Consider the following 22,289-nt stretch of genomic DNA (forward strand, 5'->3'; position numbering starts at 1 on the left):
CACAAAATGTTTCCTTTGTAAAACAATAAAAACATTAGCAAAAGCTAATAGAGCCTTGATAGTACAGTGGTCTAAGCACCCTGTTATTAACACAGCTGCCTGCAATTACTGCTGGTTCGAATCTCTCAAAGGCTCAAGGTTGACTCAGCCTTCCATCCTTTCTAAGGTAGGTGAAATGAGGACCCAGTTTGTGGGGGCAATAAGCTGACTTTGTATAAAATATACAAAAGTATGAAGGCTATTGCTTAACGCATTGTAAGCCACCCTGAGTCTCCGGAGAAGGGCGGCATATAAATCAAATTAAAAAAAAAAAAAAAGCTGCAACTTCTGCTCTTTATTTTTTCTTGTAGATTAACTAATGATCGTTTGGAAAAGGAAAAAGGAGAACTAATTTACTTGATGGAATCATCTCAAAATCAAAGAAAACTTAAAGGAGATGACCTTGGAGCTGGTAATATATACTTATATATTCTAACTAAAGAAACCTTTCAAAGAACCATTAGTAGAATTTCATCCATAAAAAAAGACTGCCAACATACTCACCAATCACAGTTCCCAACAAATTACTCCCGATAATCAAGAAAATTTTTCTACATGGGATAAGATCTGATAAATTTTTATATTTGGAGGTGGGAGACAAAATCCATAGGTATTATAAGAGTAAAATGTCTTTCATGAGAATAAAATGGAATAAATAACATGAATTGAATTTTTACTCTTTGGAACATAAAAAGTTAAGTTCAGTGAATTTGCAAATCTATTCTACCAGATTGCATTAAAACCTAATAATCTGTGTTGGTGTTTAGATCTAATGTCTTACTGCTGGGATCAGGAGACGTGGGGTTGTGTGATTCTCCCATAACATGTAAAAGCCACTGACCTCTTACTTGTGCTAACATTAAGTAGAACCAATGTTAACTATAAATAAATATTACCTATATGACCAGTGTTGCCATGAATTGTTAATTATGATTAATATAGTCATGGGAGTTCATAAAAGGTTTCTGAAGTCCCTTCTGTAGTTATGCCAATAGCTCTTTTGCATAACTATTTTCAATCAATTATCAATTACATAAGTAGTACAGAATATTATACCCTTGAATAAAAAAAGCTGTCCTTAAACATACTTCTTAGATATTATGAAAATATGTGTATTCATTTGCATTTATATCTAAACTTCAATTTGAATACTTAGGGAAGACTGGAAACTACAGACTAGTGGCAGAAGTAACAGATCTCAAGACACAGCTTAAATCTTCCGATTTGGAACAACAGCGACTTCATGTTAGTACGGTAATTTTTCATTTCATTGGTCATTTGCAAAGGCTTAGAAAATATTGCTACATTGAAATCGATCATTATACAGCATTTCATTGCTAAATATTCAGTCATTTTTCAAGTTAAGCAAAATAAAATTTTCAAGACAAATTTCCCTTATATTGGATTGTAACTCTAAATAGAGGCAAAATGAAGTTGATGTTGTGAGGAATTGGTTAAATTATCTTTTGTACTTGTACGTTTCAGAATGTCAGATTGGAACTAGAATGTGAAGATATATGTATGTTTTTATTCATAGGGCATGAGGAAACCAAGAATACATTTTGAATATAGGAAAAATTTAATGATATAATATTGTTGTTTGTTGAAATTAATGGATTGTGCTGAACATACTTATGTTTGTGTGTGTGTTAGGATTAATCTATAAAGTTTTTTTTTTAATTAGGAAGAAATCAAAAAGCTTAAAAATGAATTGGACCACTTTGATCCAGCCTTTTTTGAGGAAATCGAAGATTTAAAATATAACTATAATGAAGAAGTTAAAAAGAATATTGTCTTAGAAGAGAAATTGAAAACACTTTCCGAAAAATTTGGAGTTCAAGTAGACATTCCAGGTAGAATTTCTATTGACTAAATAATACTTGAAGAAACATTTCCAAGAAACTTGCCAATACTGTGTATTTAGAGATAAATGAAATATCTGACATGGAAAATGAAGACAAGCATGCTCATGAGTGAGGTATTTCCCCCCCCCCCTTATTTTAAACTCAATAAAATGCAGGTTATAATTTTTATACAGTTTCTTTCAAGTCTTAACAAAGTGCCTGCCTCATTAATCTGGTTTAGTACTTCCACAAGTTTAAAGACAAAAGTAAGAAAGATTAAAGGAACTATAATAATGTAAAATTGCTAGTTTTTTAATTGTGCTAATTTATTAGTATTATATTTATTTTTCTATGTTTGAATAATATATGAATTGTGTATAAAGCAATATGCTACATTCCTAATTTAAAATGTTTAAGACAAGTTATGTTGAATAAAAGAGTTACAAACTTCAAGATCATTTTTCATTAGTTAGATGTTCTTGAATAAGATAAAATGCTACTTTGTTTTGACAGGATTGGAGTTGTGCTTCCTTATATCTGTTCCAGAAAATTAGGAGACATTTACATCAGATTTTAGGAGCCATAGCAGAATAAGCCACTGCATAAGCAGATATCTGTTCATGATCCTAATATAAATGAAGTTCTACTACAAATATTATAGGTATTTAAGATAATTAAAATCTCTTTATAAATGAAGAATCTTATCTAAACATTTTAAAAGAGATGCCGGAATGGGGAGTTGTTAATTAACTGTTCATAATTAGTGTAGGTGTTCCTTTCTATAAAAATGCATGGAAGTAAAGAATCAGACTGATTCTATGTATTTTAAGTAAAATGATTTACTTACACTACTCATGACTGATTAATATTGAAATATGTTCTCCAATGCTGGTAGCAGCATGTAAACTATCACAAGGTCTTACTGTAAGGTTATATAGTTTCTAACAGTTTCCTTCTTTTTTATGCCTTCACTGCATAAAATCTACTAAAGTAAAATATTACAGTGCCAGCAAAAATAGATTCACTATTAGGTTTTTTTAAATGAGGTATCTGTACGTTTAAAACTAAAAGAACCTGTGAGACTAATACTTAACTTTCACTGCTTGAAGAAAAACATATTACGTATTTCATCTTTAGGAATTGAAACAATAAAAGTGCTGAAAAGTTAAGGGTTTTTTTATAGCTTTTCTACTAAAGTTTCTCTAGTTATGTACGTATGTGTGTGTGTATGTATGTACATACTGTATATACAGATATAATTTTACAATCAAGGATATGTAGACATAATACAATTTATATTACAGTTCAACAAACATTTTAAATATCTTTAGATTACTATAAATGAAGAAGCAGACATAGAGATGATTCAATGTATTTTCTGAAAAGACCCGGTCATAAGTCACTTATTATATCTCTAAGACTACTAAATCTTTGTCCATCCAACTTAGAAAAATAATGAAAAAGTGTCTTTGGTTCAAAGTTGTACTTGGCTCTACTGAAAGTGACGGTAACTGGTTTTGATGCCAAAGAAGGATCCGCAATTGGCCAGGACAAGCCAAGATGATGTCTGTGAAGCTATTTGAAAAAGGAAAGAAAAGCAGTTAAAATACTGTTTTAACAGAGTATAATCTGTTAATGACAATACTTGCAGAAAAGTATATGAACAAAAAAGCAAAGAAATAAAGACTATGAAAAGTATTTGAAAGAGATAATTTCAAAAAGCATGTTACCACAAGCATTAAAGCAGCTATGTCCTTTGAAAGATTGATATATACTATATATTTTGAAGGCTTTTCTCAGCACTTTTCTTTGCACACTTTGTACATGTGCACAGAAATTTTTCTTTCCTGGCAGTCTTGGCAAATATGTGTATTTGGAGGTAAGAGTAACCTAAGCTCCAGGACACTAGGCTTTCTGAACATTAAACAATTCCTTAATGAAACTTTTAGGATTACCTTGATTAAATTTCCATCAGGACAATGCCACACAATTCCTTCAATCTTTCCTTCTTTGCATCCATTAAGCCAAGCCAATATATCATTGTGATTTATTGATGGTGCATTTTTAATTTTAAATGTTCCATGTGGCACAAGAAGGTGTATAGGATGTTTCTTGTTTCCTAAACCTATTAAAACATTCAGAAAAGTATGAATGCATATTTTATTACATAAACTCCTCACAATCTGAATTGTTCTTTCTCCAAAATCCCATTATATGATAATACTTGCTTCCATAATATATTTATTTCCACCATTATATGTATCTAGGTTTTTCATTTATCTTGTCTAAGATAAATCTTATTTCATTTATCTTGTTTCATTCAACTTGGATTGAATTGTCTAGTAGTTTATTACAATCTTTTATTTCATCAAAGTCATAGAGTCATAAGTCATAACATATGTTATTTTTACAATTGGACACTTTCCCAAAATAACCTAAATACTAGAATTGGGAAAATAATTGGAAAAAAATATTCCTGTTGCTTAATTCATTAGTGCATGTACACAGCACCTGTCTGCAACTCTTTAAATTTGTCATATATGGCTGCCCTTATATGGCTGTCCATGCTGCTTTAAACAGTTACAGATAAATGCTATGTTCACGATTTGAAATACTGGATTTCCTTTCTAATTACCATATTTTTCGGAGTATAAGATGCACCTACCTTTTTTGGTGAGGAAAAGAAGAAAAAGAAATCTTCCTCTGCCTCTGAGCAATTTTGCCTCCTTACAGTAAACAGCCTCCTTTACTTTCATTTTTGTTTTCAGCATAGCTTGATTAGCACAAGGAAAAAAAATCTGCTTACCTCTTTGTAGAAAGCAGCAGAGCCTGCGCAAAACAGTTGAGAGCAAATCAGCTGAGAGTCTGGAGACCGATCCAATCAAGTTGTGCTAATTAGGTTGTACTGAAGCTGAAAGGAGCTGGGTTTTTTTTGCTGTTTGCTTGCAAGGAGGTAACTGCTGCGAGGCAGAGGCCAAATGGTGGGGGCCAGGGCTACATTCGGTGTATAAGATGCACCTAAATTTTCACCCTTTAGGGGGGGGAAAGGTGCGTCTTATACTCTGAAAAATACGGTAACTTTATTATACTTTTACTGTGCATTTTTCATTTCTACATTATTACATTTATAATTTTAGTGTAATGGTTTTGCTATATTGTCTGATTTTTTTAAAAAAATGAGTTGAAGTGCTTACCATATGGATTTGCATTAATATTAGTACCAATAAGTTCCAGTGTCTGCTCTGTAAATTCACTTAAAGGTACTGGACAGATTTCTAGAAGATCAGGTTCCTCAGCATGATGCTTCAGAATGAGAGCAAGTTCATACTCATAATCAATAGCAGAAGAATGCCAACAATATAGTTTGCTGTTTTTTTCTACTGGCACCCAACCTGATTATTATGAAACACAATGTTAGTATTATCTTGAGATTGATTGACTTGAGATTGATTTGACTTGATATATGAATAAAAATATTAGTGAGATAAATATAAGTTTTATTGTACAGAAAATGAGTGATTGAAATATATATATATATATTTTTAAATTTGATTTATATGCTGCCCTTCTCCGGAGACTCAGGGCGGCTTACAATGCGCTAAGCAATAACCTTCATTCTTTTGTATATTTATACAAAGTCAGCTTATTGCCCCCACAACTGGGTCCTCAATTTACCTACCTTAGAAAGGATGGAAGGCTGAGTCAACCTTGAGCCTTGGCGAGATTCGAACCTGCAGTAATTGCAGGCAGCTGTTCTTAATAACAGGGTGCTTTAGACCACTGTACTACCAAGGCTCTTAATCACTAATCAACAGTGGGATTCTACTAAGATCCAATTTTATTTCAATTCAAAAAGGGAAAACTTCATAGTTTATTCTTGTGTTTCAAATACAAAAAATCATGAAACATGGGGTTTTTTTCCCACTTGGAGCACAGAGGTATTCAAGATTAAGTACTCCTACTAACTCAGAAGCCAAGGAACTACATGACTCACAAAAACTGTACATTTAGAAACAACCATCAATAATTTAAGAACAGCAAACTGCCTACTATAATGCACTTTTTAGGAACCATCCCTCTCACTATCAGAGTGACTCTGGTTAGTGTACAGTTACATACTCACATTCATTATTCAAAATGTTTTTATGTATAAAAACAGAATGATTCTCATAGTTAGGACTAATATTCTACTCTCAATTTAACTAGGAAATATTTAAAGCATGATTTGTTAAACTTCTGCAATTTTCTTTCGAACGGTATCACAACAGAATATCAAACTTACAAGAACTAGTGCAACTGTTGAAACTTGAATGCTTTACAGATATGTGAATTTCACCTTTCAGAATGCCCAACCAGCAGAGTCAGTGCTGGGAATTCTGGGACTTGAAGAGAGCCCAGACTGGGAAAAGTTAATCTTATGATTATGTTAAATAACCATAACATTGTCTCTACCAATTTTTGGTAATTGGTATATTTGTTGACAGCATTAGTAAGTTATTAGGAAAGAATTCTATTTTTAGTATAGTGCAGACCTCAGTCCATTAACAATTTTCACTCTGAAGTTGTGGTGAACAATTCTCAGGAAGGAAATATATATTTTCCAGGTAGTTGCTTACATATTAATGTTTCTTTTGCTTGTATTATTGACAAATGGGAAGCTGTTAAACAAGAATCCACAAGATAGGATGTTTTGCTCAATTCACCTGAATTCATCTAGTTTCTCCTCCCCCCACATAATTTATCTTTAAAATGGAAGGGAGGTTTTAATATCACTGATAAAATGATAAAGGAAACAAAAGTTTTTTTTACCTAATATTTTCTTTTTGGAGAGGGAAAAATAAACTTGAAAGTTCATGAAAGAAAAGTTCAAAATGAAAGAAAGGAGTATTTTTCATGACATATTTTGAAGATCTGGAAGAAATAGGATTTTCCTATGAAAGATAAAAAGAAGAGCACAGTTCCTTTTCTTCTGATCAAGTAGGCAGAATTAACTTTGTACTTTCCTATCTTATGTTGTACAAATCACCACATATAGATATCCTTTACATGATACAGTACTGTTATATCTGACTTCATTTAAATAATTTATAGATTTTTCTAAAAACAAGTTTCTCTCAGTAATTTCTAACACTATAAATGAAATCTTTTCTAAAATGAAAGAGGACTTTAGATGTTTAGAATAGAATTTCTCATACTAAATAATATTTTTATACCTGGAATGTGTCCGTTTTCATCAGGAAAAGGCTTTCCATTATAGTACTCTATGTCCTTGGCTGGAATCCAGCATTCAGGGACAGACCTGAAATCTTCTTCAATATTCCACGTAAATCCTGTAGGCAAGAATATGAACACCCTTGTAAAAGTTACCATCTAACTATCTCCTGCCTTTGAACAGGTTTACAATTTAGCGTAAGTGGCAAGTAACAATTTGGCAATGGCAGTTCTTTTTGTGTGTGTGTCAACTTTTCATTGCTATTAGGTTGCAAATATGACAACTGCTGATCTGCATCTACTTTTGCTGTCCCATTTAAAGTTTCTGAAGTATATTTTCATTACTGTCACTGACAAAATGACAACCAAAGGATCTTCAAACTACTTTATTTATTTAGCATATGGCATATCATACATTCAAATTAGTAATTCATTGTAGCTACAATCAAAACTTGATCAAAACATTTCAACTTACTGCTAATCAATAATTGATATTCTCTAGATAATTCTTGAAGGACAGAAGGAAACCTAAGATGAAATGTCTTCATTATCACTTTTTTCTGTTACAATGTATATCAGAAAAATCCCCTACCTTTTGAGTGTTCTGCTGAGTACATAAACTGCTTAAACTTCTTCTCGGCTTGCTTGTTCGGTTTTCTATCAAGTCGGGCCCAAAGATATGGATGACCTACAATGAGATTGAAAGTTTGATGATTTTTTCAATTATTTCATAAACAAGGTAATGTGAGGTGTTGAAGCAGCATATATCACCAGAAATAAGCAAACGTGGTATGAGTGTATAAAAAACAATTCATAGTTAGATTCTATAAGTGGATGCACCATTTTGAAGTGAAATAACAGTAATCAAGCATATCCCAGATTTTTCACTCTACATTTTTGCTTTCCTGAGTCTTCTAAATGTGCTTCAATTCTGTATTGTAATCTACACATTTCCAATTGTTAATGTTTTGGCTTATAGCTATCATGCCTTCCAGTCTTCTCATCCCTATATTTAATGACAAGATAAAAAAAATGGAAACAAGAATCATCCTTTCTTACTCTCAACTGCTGTAGTTTCAAATTCAGTAATTTATAGTAGCTCGTTTGTTCACTGTATCCTAAGAATGATCACATGTTCTGTTGGTTTTAATATATTCCATATTCAATCATGATTCACAAAGTCAAAGGTCTTGCTATATCCAGTGAAACAAAGGTAAACCTATTTCATGTACTCCTGTTGCTTTCTACGTCATCTTAAGCTAGCTATATTATATGCATGACTATTTTTCTTAGTAACATCTTGACAAAGTTTGCCTACATCAGAAATAAGTAAAATGGATGAGCATCTGTACATTTTCTTATATCATTTTCTTATATTCCTTCCTTCCTATTTTTTTTGTCTTTCATCAGTATCACTTAATGTTGATGTTTACTGAACATCCACACCATAATTAATGGGTTTTTTTTCAGTTTTGATCTTGTTATATATATTTATATAATTATCTCCAGATCTAGTATTGAAAAAGTTTGACACTTTCAGAGATATTTTTCTTAAAATCATTGGAGCTACTGAACCCTTCCACTACATCAAGGTAACAGTTTCCCAGAAAAGGACAATATATTTTACAAGACAATCCTGCTGAAATGAAACATTTGTTTTTAAACTTTATTTATTAATTTCATATGAATCTTATTTAATTATTTTATATTAATTATAGTATGAATATATTAATAATTCCATATTAATATTAGTTTCTGTCCTCAAAATCCTTATAATAGATCAGAATATTATAAATTATCACTAAATGAAATTTTACACAGAAATGTACATGCATATTAGAAAACCTAATGTCTAAAAAGATGAAAGCCTACACACGTTTGGATATTTCTGTCCTTGTTTACGATTACTTGTCATATTCTAACCTAAGCAATTATCCAATAATACAGTCTCGTACCAGTGTTTAGCAACAAACTACATTTAGTTGATCTAAAAAAACAGATCCTACACTTGTGGGAAAACACTAGGAAATAAAAAATTGGTTGTAAGATGTGCTGTTTGAGTATGATGGTCTTCAACTAAAAGACTGCAAGATAAAGCTCTCAGATATGGCTATATTTGGAATTTCTTTGGACAAGGTACCCATCTAATATTAACATTCGGGACCTTCATAGACACACTTCTATGGCTTAGATAGCATATTCTTCCACACGATTGTAAATTGACAGCTACATTATACTATTCAAATTGAAATGTTACTAGGAAACTAACCCATGGTGAGCAGCAGGACCCACTTGTCTGGCATTTTTCTGTACATGGAAGAGGAACATCCTAAAATTTTGAATTACTCATTTACAAAAATGTGCATGCTACCTGTTCATATACACAATACCTAGTACAATAACATTTTTGATGTGATTCTTCTATATTACCTTTGTATGTAGTTATATAACAGCAAGTTCCATCCACTTTTTCTGTTGGGATTGCACTGTATATATCTGCAGCTAAAGCCTTTTTATTAATTGAGTTGGTGGCCAACACTTTAAAAGTCTGAAAAGAAAATGATCATTGTAAACTTTTTGGCAAATGTAGTCTTCTTTTTAATACTTTAAAAATTTATATCAAAGGTTTTTGTTTTTTTAAAAAAGGATGACCTCAGTAAATAATAAAGTAGCTGAGTCTCAGTTTGAAATTAGAAACATAACCAGCAGAAAATTAAAAACGGATAGAGGTGGAATGTTTATAATAATCTGATGGGATAAAGTTGTTTAAATCTGCTGAAAAATCTACTTGTCCAAACAGCTTTTAGGAAGTAAACCTATTCAGTTAACTGATGGTAACTGCAAAGTTTTGTACCAGCCGAAATGTTTGGTGGAACAATATTTTGCAATATTCTCCCTGAAAACCTAATCTTACAAGGAGGTAAATATCAGAGGAGGTGAGTTCCACTTTGCCAGCTTCCTTTTGAAGTGTCAAAAGACTAATTCACGCATTTCGCTATTGGTAAATATTTGCACCTAAAAAAAAAAAAGGCCCATCAGTACCTAAGTAGTTCACAAGGATGCCGTCCTGCGTATAAAGCAGCTTCTGATATCTCCGCGAAGCCGAAGTGGCAGAGATTTTGGAAGAGGTGAAGCGACTCTACCTCTTAATCCAAAATCCTTCCCTGCCGCTCATCCACGGCAGTTTCACGTGGGCGTGCTGCAAAACTGGGCGAGAGAAGCCGGCGCGAATAAATCCTCCCTGCAGATGCTGCAGGTTGTTTTTCCCGCAGCCAGGCTCGTGTCTGGTTCTATTAGACCCGCAACTGGTCCGGAAAAGTCAATATCCGATTCAGACTTCCCAGGGTTTTTTTTTTTTTTTTTTCTGACAGGCCCGCGGTTCCCCTTCACCCCGGCGGGGAACTCCGACCCCAGTACCTGGCGCTCCCGCTTGGCCGAGGGCTCCTCCTTCACTTGAGTCACGAAGAGGCAGGGCACCTTCTGCTGCACCGAGCCCAGGCGGCTCATGGCCCCAAGAACGGGGCCCTTCGCCCCCTGCAAGCGGGAAGCCTCCAATTCTCAACTGCTGCAAGCCGCTTCCCAGCCCGGAGGCCGCCCTCCTTGAGCGACAACAGACGCAGCGGGGGTAAGTCTCACTGAAAAGATTTCTGGGAAATGTAGTCCAAGGCCGGATCGAGACAGGCTCCACACCTTTCCGAGTGATTTACTCACTGAATTAGAGGCGGCGAGTTCTTTTGATCCATTGTTCCTCCATCAGCCTTTACCAACCAGGTGCCCATCAAATGTATTAAACTACAACTCCCAGCCAGCACGACTAGGATGTTAATCTGAAAGGGAAAATACTACGTAACACACGCGCCCCAAATAACCACTTCTTTGTTACAGCTTTAAATTTTAGAAATTGAGTTAGCGTTAAGAACTCACCTCGATCTTGGTGGTTTAACCCTTAAAACATTACAGAATTTTTTTTTTAAAAAAATAGTTCATATGAAGAATTCATACAGATGCATTTCGCGCAATCAGAGATTATTTAATAAGAGAGGAAAAAATTAAAAAGTCATGTACCTTGCAATAAAATCAAGAATGTTTATTGTTTTGTATCCTAAAAAAGTACCTTAGCTTTTAACTTTGGTTTTCAAATCAAGATATTGTGCCATTCACAATTATTTTCAATTTGCTTTAAATATTTGGAAATACTTATTATCAGTGAAGAACTTACATTTTTAGAATTCACCTGCTTGCATTTACATTGTATTGTTCTTTGATACAATGAAATTTAGGACTTGCAACTTGTATAGGACTAAATAAAAAATCCAGATCCAATGTTAGATGACAGCAAATTCTTTTCTGCTATCCAATGGTCCTTAAGATGCTTTCAGTCCAAAGGTGGCATGTCTACAGTGGTTGAGCTAGAGTTCAGGAACAGCAATGTGAATTTTTCCACTTGTTCCTTATATTGTCAGAAATGGCCAATATTGATTTTGCAATACTACCTAATGTCAGGTTTTATCACTTTATACAAATGACTCAGTCACTTGCAAGGATTAAATGGGTTTTAGTCGGGATTTTAAATTTAGGCCAAAGTTGTGTAATTCTTTTAACAAATTTTAAATTTTGTATTGGGATGTTTTTATTTTGGCTGTGCACCGCCCTGAGTCCAATAGGAGAAGGGCGGTATACAAATTTAATAAAATAAATAAAATAAAAAAATAAAACAGTAAAACCAACCACATATAACCCCAGGCACCCAAAGATAAATAGCCCCATGCGCAGAAAAAGAGCACATTGAGTTTATCTGTTTACCTGATCCAAATGCCTGGGGAAACAGCCAGGACTTCAATGCCTTACAAAAGTGTAAGTGTAACTGAATTGGAGCCATCCAAATCTTCAGGGCGACACTATTCCACAGAATTAGGCTCTTTATCTGAAGAGCCATTCAGAAATGCTGCATTCATTAAACAGAGGCCTCCTTTGATAAATTATGCATGGCTTCTATAAGATATAAAAGCAGTCTTAAGTGTGAAACCATTGATTCATAAATATTCCTTGTAAAGTTTCAGTCTGCATTAATACCATGCTTCTCAAACTCCTTTGAAATAATGAAAATAATTATAATTAATTAAATAATTATTTCTTACTGCTCACATACAGTAGAAAAATATTTACAATATTTTACAAGTTTAATTGTTACCATTTCTAACATTTTTCTCTGGCGTAGCTCTTATATAGTTAGCTACATTTAGATCAGCAATTATTTGGGATTTACTTATTTATTTATTTATTTTTATCTTGAGTTATTTTTGTAAATAACTCAAGGCACAAACATATCTAATCCTCTTTCCTCTTTCTATTTCCCCTACAACTCTCTGAAGTGGGTTGAGCTCAGAAAGTGACTGGGCCAAAGTTACCCGTCCTGCTTTCGTGCTTAAGGCAGGCCTAGAACTCACAGTGTCCTGGTTTCTGGCCTCATGCCTTAAACTAGTGGACAAATAGGTCTCACATTCATGATTATTTTCAGGTTCCTTGAAAAAATAATATTTTTAATGTGCTCTTAAAATACTTTCCCTTCTTTGAAAAAAAAATAGCCAGTTCTTGAACTCTAAATATAAAATTTCTAATGAAATGTGAATTCCCAAATTAATAACATAAATATTGTGATGAGACCTGCACCTACTCAGCAAAAATAATGTACTGATCTGTTATTCTATTCATGTCTCATATATTGTAACAAATCTTTTCTTTATGGTATCTAAAACTTTGTGGTTAATTCTTGATAGTTACCACTGAGAACTGGTTGATTCCATTGGTTTATAAATGAATGCAGGAATATTTAAGTAAATAGTTGCTTTGTTATTAGGCATAGGTAGAACTATTGCAAGCTCCAAATATTAATGTATTATACCATGAAACCAATTGGTTTACTTTCACATGGCATCTTTATGGTTTCTTTTATGAACATCTCGTACATTGCACTGCACAAATCTGCTTTAGGAGTTCCTGTAACTATTGCAAATGTTTTTACCACTGTTCAGTAAGTCTTTCTCCCTTCCACAAGAGTGGAAAAATCAAAGCTAACCTTTTTGATTGGTCTTCTTAGGATTTTTTTCCAATATTTCTGTGCTTTTCTCTCTAACAGATTATTTTTTTCAACTAACCCAAATATCCCCAGACAATGAGCTTTTCAGGACCTGCATTTAAACTATGCCAAAGAAACAAGCAAAGAACTATACTTACTTTCATGCAATTAAGTATCTATCCCATAGCCCAACACTCTCTGGCAATATTAGTAGTTATTCAAAGACTTACTGATGCACATGCCATTAATAACAGTCTCAATACAACATATGTGTGTATTATGCTATGAACATAATAAAGATTTGATCGACTGATATATGTGTTAGTAGCGTATATGATGGCAGACAAGCTTAGGAACCAAATCATTAAAATCATTAAAATCCTGGCAATTTGGGAGTTACTGATATAGAAAGGATGAGGATCTTTATTCTCCTTCTTGTCTCATTCTCAGTTCTGTCCATTAATTGTGAGTTTCAGAAATTCTCTTAACTGAGTTCTATTTCTTTCATACATTTATGTTATGATGGAATAATCAGATGAGTAGACCATGTGGAAATTTCTGTCTTCTTCCTGTTTTCCAGCACTTAGGAACAATGAAAATAAGTGAGCTTTCCCAGTTTGAGGGGTCATATGATGTCCTTTGTGATGATGTCATAAGAACTAAGGTAACAATGAAAGAAATTCTGGAAGTTTGAATTTGTGCACTGTCTAGCAACCACTTTCAATTTGTGAGCTCTTCAACAAACCTTAAGAAGGTACCGTCTGTTTTACAATTAGTATAAGAAGCTTTTTGGTTAAAACTATCAACTGGAGGTTTCCCTTTAAGAGGAAATAGAACTTAGATCCTGAATTCAGCTGTACTCAGAACAAAAGGGAATATTCTTCCCATACATGTTGATAATTCCAACATTTATGCTGAGATCTTTCTAAAGGCAGTGGAGTAGAAGCACAAGAGGTGAAATGACAGAAGTTGGGGATGACTGTTTTTTCTATGTTCATTCAACCTGTGCGAAGGTAAATACTGCATAATTTATAATGGATTGCATCTATTATATTGTCATGTACCTCCCAGTTTTCCAAATTGTAAGAAATGCCAGGAAGACTGTCACAGGCACAATCAAATTCTTTTATTAAACTGAAAGTCATTTGCAATTACTTTCACTGTATATTATATTTCCATTGTCTACACAGAAAAGTGACAATAAAGGTTATCTTATCTTATAAAATTGCAGCCTGAATTACCTTGGAATGAATGATCATTGGAGATTTTTCAATAATAATTCTATGGCACATCAAAAGGAAACTGGAATTCCTTTAACAATCAGTAATATTTCAGATTGAGTCATGGCTGCAGCAACTTTCTTTTATTCTTCCAAAGTTACATTTGCATTCCACAGATTTCTCCTGAATTCTCAGGCCAGTCTATTTTCCTCTATCTGCTTCTCATATATCTGAAACTCCCAATAATTCCATGGTTCTCTCCCCCCCTTAAGCATGAAAATTCTTTTATCTTTAATCTTCATGAATGACATATTGATAGTCAGAATTCTGAAAACTGATGACTGCATAATTTATTTTCCAAAGAAATTAGTAAATTTCAACATACATTTATACTATCTACCTTCACTCTAAATAGAAAAAACAGGTAACATTTCTATGACCTTTTATTAGGTTTATAACTACCATTCCTTTCCTGCAATTGCTCAAAGACACCAAGGAAGCACACACAATATTGTCTGGCACGCAGGTGTCAAACTCGCCATGTCACGTTGCCATTGCATGACATATTGTGGCCTACGTGTGATGCATCCAGCCTGTGGGCTGGGCTGGTCTAGCACAACTGATATGGTTAGAAAGGCAAGAATGTGAAGAGGGCAAGCCCTATGAAAGATGAAAGAAAAAAGAAAATGGATGAATAAAAGGAAGGGAAGGGTAGAGGAAAAAGTAATAATATAATAATATAATAAAGAGAAAAATATACAAAGAAGTAATTTCCAACCTTCATCACAGAAACAAACAAATTTAGTAATCTTTAAGGTTACAAATAATTATCTCTTCATCCCATTTAAGCCATCACTTGTTTTAGACAAATCCATAAAGCATCATCTTTTCAGTCCTAGTATCAGCAGAAAGTCCATAAAAGTTTGCCAAAAGCAAAACCATATCTTGTTTTAACCTTGATCAAATAACCAAGTTTATACTCCTTTCCTCTAATAGTCTTAATCTTTAGTTCATTCAAATGTTGTCATAGGATCTGATCGCTCTTCATTTCTCCTTTCTCCCAATGTAATGTTGGGTGCAAGGAATCAAGAATGACACAAGAGTTTACTCAGAGTGGTTTCTTTATTGCTGATTGTCTATAGGTAGGGATCTTGTTAGACTAAAGCACACTCTGCATAACTAATAGATACATAGAAACACCTTGAAAAAAGTTAGGGAGGGTACACCCCAAGTCTCATACAATCAAAGTTTCCTGTATGATTTGCCTCTTTGATCCTTAGGAAAGAACATGTCCTCCTGCGATTCTGCACCACATTCCGCCACAGGTTTTAACAAACCGCTTTTGTAAATCTGGGTTATTATTTGAATTTCCTTTCGAATTTTAATAGCCAATTTCTTTGGTAAATACAGTGAAACAACCTTTTCCAAGTCTTTTCTTGGTCTGTCAGTTGTAAATCTATTTTCAACACCATCTCTACATCAATTTGTTCTAGATCTATTATTTGTTTAATGACCTCTTTTGAATAAAGTCTGTTCATGGAAGCGGAAATCTTTATTGACATTGTTGAGATTGTGGCTATTAATTTCTGACTCCATTCTTCAAAAATCTCCTTTGGTATTTTCATTGTTATAGTATTTTGAATTTTATAGACTTGAATATTTTTTTCCTCTACCTAAAATCTTTAGTCCCCTCTATTGTCCAGTTTTTAAATCATGAAATTGCTTATCTCTGTATAGAACTGTATAAAACAGTATAAAATAAATACAATATGTATATAAGGCAGATGTACAGTATTCCCATGACATACTATTTATTTGTAAAAGTTTCAATACTCCAAGTTTATCTGGATCCTTAGTTCATTTATAATCTTCTAAGTTATATTTGCCAAATCTTATTTGGCTTTTTGCTGTTTATTTAATATTCTTTGGGTTCTTAAGTTTATAGTTTTTCTTTTCTTTTTTCTTTTCTTTTGTTCAGAGCTGAAGATAAACTCTCTGATAAAGACTTTTCAAACTGGTCCTTCCAAAGATCCCTGATAGCTTTAAAATGGTTAACAGGCAGTTTCCAAAAATGATTAGTATTTTATTCCAATTTCATTTTAAATTGTATTTTATCCAATTCCATTTTAAATTGTTTGTATCAGATTTTAGTAACACTTTGTGTCTGGAACTCTGCACTTTGATATGGCCCAAGGGCTAATCAATAAAGTAAACTAACAAAGTAAACTAACAAAAGTGATTAGAAAGTGAGGTTTGCAAACTTGGTGTACTTTAAAAGTTTTTGCTGTGGTTTGAGTAAAATGGCTAATCCCTTCATGTTTTCATGCTCAAACTCATAAAAGGCCATTGTCCTATTGTCTCCTTATGAGTAGCAGCCGCACAGAGCACATACTGTATGAACAATTTCCCATTCTCTTCATATCTGAAAAGGTTGCAAGGAACCTTATAGATCCTTTGGCCTTTACCATGGTTATCAGTCCTAGGTATCACTATCTTCAGTTTGCCATACCTTCCTTGGTATGTCCCAACTTCATCTTTATCTCTCTCTCTGTCTCCCTCCCTCCCCCTCCCCCCTCTCCTTTTGTTTTTAACTTTTTTTTTTACCCATGTCTCTTTTATTTGGCTAAACTAAACTAAAATAAATAGTTTTATTTGCAAACTATTCAGAGTCACCTAGGTGAGTTAGGTGGTGTATAAATAATAAAATATATTGTTGGAGTAAATTCCTATGACTTAGTATATGATCCTAGATTTACCGACTGAGATAAAGAAGTTTATAGACAGTTGTTCTAAGACTGCAGATTATATATTAATTATTTCCAGAATAAATGGGCTCTCTTGATTGTTTTGAACATAGAATAATTTTCTGGATTATATATATATAAGTAGGGTAACAAAGGTAAGGAGTGGGGTATGATGCGGCAGTAAAAAAGAAATAAAGTAGAAAAATACTGATAAGTGCTTCAGGAATATAAAATTTAATATCTTTTGGGGAGAGGTTTAGCAATCAGGAAAAGATTTATCCCAGTACTTATGTGAAAATGCAGCATTCAGATTGGATTACAAGAAATCAAAAATCGTTATCTGAAATGGGAAAAGATTGCTGTCATTCTGGGAAACAGTGATAACATTATTTAAAGAATCAGAAGCCTGTGCTTTCGATTGCTATGCTTGGTTATCTTTTTTACACTCCTAGGAGCATCCACTTCAAACCATTCAAAAGAAATCCCCAATTACAGGGAAGCCATTTTCCATCAGTAGTTTTATATTTATTATATTTCTATACCGCCTTTCTCCTGTAGGACTCACTGTTTTCACTGTAAAATAAACTTTCCTGGATAATTAACAAGTGTCAGCAGAAATAATATATGTTTTCTTAACTCTGTAGTGCAAAAATCATACTCTGCACCAAGGACCCCTCATACTCTCTATGATTTATTTATTTATTTATTTATATCCTGCCTTTATTATTTTGATAAACAATTTAAGATAGTTAACATCCTAATACTCCTTCTCTTATTTTCCCACAACAACCACCCCATGAGATGAGTTGCGAAAGAGAGTGTCTGGCCAAAAGTTACTCAGCCAGCTTTCATGTCTAGGGCAGGACTAGAATTTGTATTCTTCTGGTTTCTAGCCTGATGCCTTAATTATTAGATCAAACTCTCCATTTATCTTTACAAATGCTCATGAAGACAGACTACCTGTTTCAGAAGAAAGATCTCGATGTAATATCTTTAAAATAGGTATTAAACAATGTTCAAAGTTGAAATGACTTTGAATATTAGTAGGTCGGGTTGGTAGTTATGTTGTTGGTTTGAGCCCCGAGCTTGGCAATTTGGTTGCAAACGTTTCATCCCCATTTGAGGAGATATCTTCAGTGCGCTTTGGATTGTGCTTGTCTGGGGGAGTACTGGCCTTTAAATGACTAGGACTCGAGTCTTCCAGTTGACGTCATGGCACTGTCAGACATGAAGAGCTGGGCTCTGCGAATTTATGCCGAATTGCTTCGTTGGAGAGTCCCATAAGGGGCTAAATTCACCTTGTAGGGGTGACGAAGAGTGGAGGGGTACCCTGCAGGTCACAGAGAGTGGCAGCTCTCCTGCTTGACCCAGGGCTAATTCCCTTTCATCCGATGAAGAGGAGAGGCAGCCATTATGGCTGCCATAAAGCTGGGGCAGCTGAAGAAACAAAGAATGTGCTGGAGCAGTGTGGATGAACAGTGACTAGAACTGGGTGAGATGATTTCTTTTACCTAGAACTTACCCTAAAGAAAACAAATCCTGGAAAAGAGACTCTTTGAAAAGTTTAAGCGATGAATAATTACAGAGAGAAAATCACTGACCTGAAAGAAAAGATTCTAAGAGGAGAGCACAAAATTTTAAAAACATAGAAAGATTGGATTTCTAATTCCTATTGACAACAAGACATTTTAAAATGCTGGAAGTTCTTGTTTGAATTTTGATTATTAGTTTGAATAAATATTAAAAGAACTTGTCAAATGTTGTGCAACCTTGAAAGTTTAGCTGAAGACGCCACTTCTGATGAATGGAATAGACTAGGGGTGAAATCCAGCAGGTTCTGACAGGTTCTGGAGAACCTGTAGCGGAAATTTTGAGCAGTTCAGAGAACTGGTAGCAGAAATTTTGAGTAGTTCAGCGAACTGGCAAATACTACCTCTGGCTGGGCCCAGAGTGGGATGGGAATGGGGATTTTGCAGTATCCTTCCTCTGGAGTGAAGTGGGAATGGAGATTTTGCAGCTTCCTTCCCCTGCCACGCCCACCAAGTCACGCCCACCAAACCACACCCACAGAACCAATAGTAAAAAAATTTGGATTTCACCACTGGAATAGACATTATACTCCTACAACCCTGGGAAAAATACTGATAAGATAGAGGAGAAAAGGGAAATAAATAACACCTGGAGAACTGCTGTGCTATCTACTGCTTTATACTTATCCATGTGATGACTACTGGAGCTCCAATGGTGAGAACATTTAAACAAAGTGGATCTCAAATACTAAGAGTTATGATTGAACTCAGAGAGTGGATTTAAAGAGACATTTGGAAATCTTCCTGGACTACCCAAATAGAACTAATAGACTAATTGTGGGACATAACGAACTATAATTACTGTATTCCCTAAGGAGCAATGTCAGGATTGAGCAAACGGTTTCCAGGTCGACTTTCTGAGCTTACAGATAATTGAGATTGGGGTGGTGATAGACTATTGACAGACTACTGAGCAATATTTGGACCTATTAAAAAAAGACAAGATGTTCCATCAGGGGGATATAAGTGGATTGCATAAAGAAATGATGTCAATGTTCCAAAACATTCATGATATGATGATAAGGAATTGCAGGGAAGTAAAGGATCTAATGAATAACATAGACGGGTAGTTAGAAAATGTTCAACAAGGGATAATGAACGAGGATCAAAAAGCCCAGGAAATAGAGGAGATAATGGAAAGACTGGGGAAAATATAGAACAGATAAACCAACAAGTAAAACAACAAGAAGGAGAAGGCAATAAAGACTTATGAAATAATTCAGGGAAAATACATACTAAAAGACCAAAAGATGGTATTGAATAAACAGATACTCTTGAAAAGAAGATAGGGACTTGGGCAGACACCCTGGAGGCTTGGCAGCAAAAGATAGTAGAGATGGAAGGAATATTTGGATTAGGCAGGAAAGAAGTAGATAAAGACCTAAGGGAAGAGTTGGGGGGGGGGCAAGTTAAAAAAACAAATAAGAATTGAAATACTTAAACGGGCAAGAGATGATTGGTAGAGGAAATGCTTTATAACAGAAGATTGGCTCTGTTAGGAGCTAGAACAGAGGCAGAAACAAGAAATAAAATATACTAAAAGTAGCAGCTAGATGTAAAGATTAGATGTTGAAAGATGTGTAACTATGTATGTTTTAATGATATTGTTATTGTCTTTAGAATGGAGTTCTAAAAAACTGAACAACTAAATAATGAAGGCCTATATTTTAACATAAATATGTATAATAACATTACAATTACATAAATATGATTAAAGTAACAAATATTAATATTACTATTACTTGTATCCAAATGAATGATACCCAGATTTATTTTATTTTATTTATTTATTTATTGGCTCGAGTTATATGCCGCCCTTTTCCGGAGACTCGGGGCGGCTTACAATGCATTAAGCAATAGCCTTCATACTTTTGTATATACCTGCTTAGTAGGGCTTTCGCCCCCCCCCCCAGCTGTGTTCTTTTTTATACAAAGTCAGCTTATTGCCCCCACAAACTGGGTCCTCATTTTACCTACCTCAAAAGGATGGAAGGCTGAGTCAACCTTGAGCCTGGTGAGATTTGAACTTGCAGTAATTGCAGGCAGCTGGTGTTACTTAACAGTGCTTTAGTCTGCTGCACTACCAAGGCTCAGATGCCTCACTGTTCATTGCTATTGATGTATATTCTAAAATAAAACTTATAAAACATTTAAAAAAAAATGACCAGGACTCAGAAAGATATTTAAAGGCCAGTACTCCCCCAGACAAGAACAATCCAAAGCACACTGAAGATGTCTCCTTGAATGGGGACGAAATGCAACCAAATCGCCAAGCTCGGAGCTCAAACCAATAACATAATTTTCAAAGTTTCCTGGTTGTAGTAGCTAATCAAAAAATTCTCATACCCAGTTCCCCAATTATCCTCTGAAATCATATCACCATGTTGATAATTCTATGTTATTCTCACCACTTCTAAATTTGGAGGATGTGGAGATGATTTTGTGCTTGATCCTAGATTCCTAAATAAATTTTCTACTTATTTGCTTACTTTGAAATACAATGTCTAAGGCATGCTACACTATAGCAATAAACTATCTCATTGTTAATGATGTTTAGTGTATCTTCTAGTTATTATCTCTTGATGGAACTTCTGGTTACTACTTAATTTTATTCAGTTCAATTGGGTGAAAATTATATAGTAGCTGAGCTTACTTGACAATATATAAATTAATTTGTAGATTCTCTGGAATTTCTGTTTATATTTTCAGGAGTAACAAAATCACAATGCCAAACTATAATAAAATGATAGGCTAAGGTTTACTCAGACTTTACACCTGACATTGTCATCTTCCCTGCTTTCTAAAATTGGATGGATATGATTGGAGAAAGATCTTGCATAATGATGATATCTGATTATTGATTGCCCTGCTTGATTTAAATTCAGTATTTTGCAACACTAAATCAACTCTTTAGTTCCACAGGTATTAGAATGGATTTATGTTTTTTGAGAAGTATTAGTTCTGCTGGCTTTTTTTTCTGTTTTTGTGATCTTCTGTTTGACTGTTATTTCAAACAGTTGTTTCAGTAGTTTTATAACCTGAAAAATTATTTAAAATATTTAAATAGAGGAAATGTTATGTAGCCAAGTTTTCAAACCTCTCTTTTTTCTATATCCAGGGATCAAAGTGCAGGTTCCGTCACTGTGAAAAAGCCATTGGCAGTGATATTGTGTGTTCATTATGGAGAGAGGGAAAATGTTCCCATCAACTTTGCAAATTTAGACATATGGAAATACAGGTAGAAATAACAAGCTTTTTAAGTGGTCTCTCTTGAACTAGAACTATTATAAAATTCACCACCTGTTTCTAATCTCTGCTATCATTACTGAAAATATGTCATGTTAGTTTCACATCTCCTATTTTCTTCCATTGAAATCTTTTCTGTTGGATATGACATCTTAGTTTCACATTTAAGAAGTACAGTATTCTTCTGACATCTAATCACACAGTTTCATCAGCTAAAGATTTGTACTCATTCACACTTTACACTACGTTTAGAAAACCAACCAAAAATACTGAATTTTAAGTAACTCTCCATCTGTACATTAATTGGGTTTTCTGTTCCC

The 22,289-nt window shown here is 34.0% G+C and overlaps 3 protein-coding genes across 21 annotated transcripts in view; 2 read left to right on the plus strand and 1 right to left on the minus strand.

The window, feature by feature from the left end:
• CEP290 (centrosomal protein 290) overlaps positions 1-2,072 on the plus strand; it is a 58,121-nt gene extending 56,049 nt beyond the window's left edge. For all 6 annotated transcript variants that reach the window (XM_087874028.1, XM_087874025.1, XM_087874026.1 and 3 more), the window contains 3 exons: positions 351-451; positions 1,196-1,284; positions 1,724-2,072. In XM_087874028.1, coding sequence (XP_087730154.1) covers positions 351-451; positions 1,196-1,284; positions 1,724-1,912 — 379 coding nt within the window. In that variant the 3' untranslated portion in view covers positions 1,913-2,072. The remainder of the gene's footprint in view (positions 1-350; positions 452-1,195; positions 1,285-1,723) is intronic.
• Positions 2,073-3,241: 1,169 nt separating this feature from the next.
• Positions 3,242-13,811, minus strand: RLIG1 (RNA 5'-phosphate and 3'-OH ligase 1). The gene is made up of 9 exons (XM_034403655.2): positions 13,681-13,811; positions 11,898-12,086; positions 10,512-10,921; positions 9,525-9,642; positions 7,687-7,782; positions 7,097-7,213; positions 5,078-5,275; positions 3,839-4,008; positions 3,242-3,458 (listed from the first exon to the last, which is right to left on the minus strand). Exons 3-9 carry the CDS (start codon positions 10,599-10,601, stop codon positions 3,276-3,278), a joined length of 972 nt encoding a protein of 323 aa, XP_034259546.1. The 5' UTR covers positions 10,602-10,921; positions 11,898-12,086; positions 13,681-13,811; the 3' UTR covers positions 3,242-3,275.
• Positions 10,287-22,289, plus strand: part of ZC3H11D (zinc finger CCCH-type containing 11D) — a 30,696-nt gene continuing 18,693 nt past the window's right edge. For 4 of the 14 annotated variants that reach the window (XR_015728935.1, XR_015728934.1, XM_034403649.2 and 1 more), the window contains exons 1-3: positions 10,441-10,719; positions 13,751-13,834; positions 21,842-21,961. Coding sequence is in view for 12 of the 14 variants with exons in the window: in XM_034403649.2 (XP_034259540.2) it covers positions 13,763-13,834; positions 21,842-21,961 (192 nt within the window). In the remaining 2 variants the exon portion in view is untranslated. Of the gene's footprint in view, positions 10,720-13,750; positions 14,184-21,841; positions 21,962-22,289 lie in introns of those variants that run through there. The other 10 variants (XM_087874037.1, XM_087874040.1, XM_034403653.3 and 7 more) reach the window with 6 other exon arrangements.

The sequence above is a fragment of the Pantherophis guttatus genome, chromosome 7 (assembly GCF_059756535.1).
Source record: "Pantherophis guttatus breed Tessera chromosome 7, ASM5975653v1, whole genome shotgun sequence".
Taxonomy (NCBI): Eukaryota; Metazoa; Chordata; class Lepidosauria; order Squamata; family Colubridae; genus Pantherophis; species Pantherophis guttatus.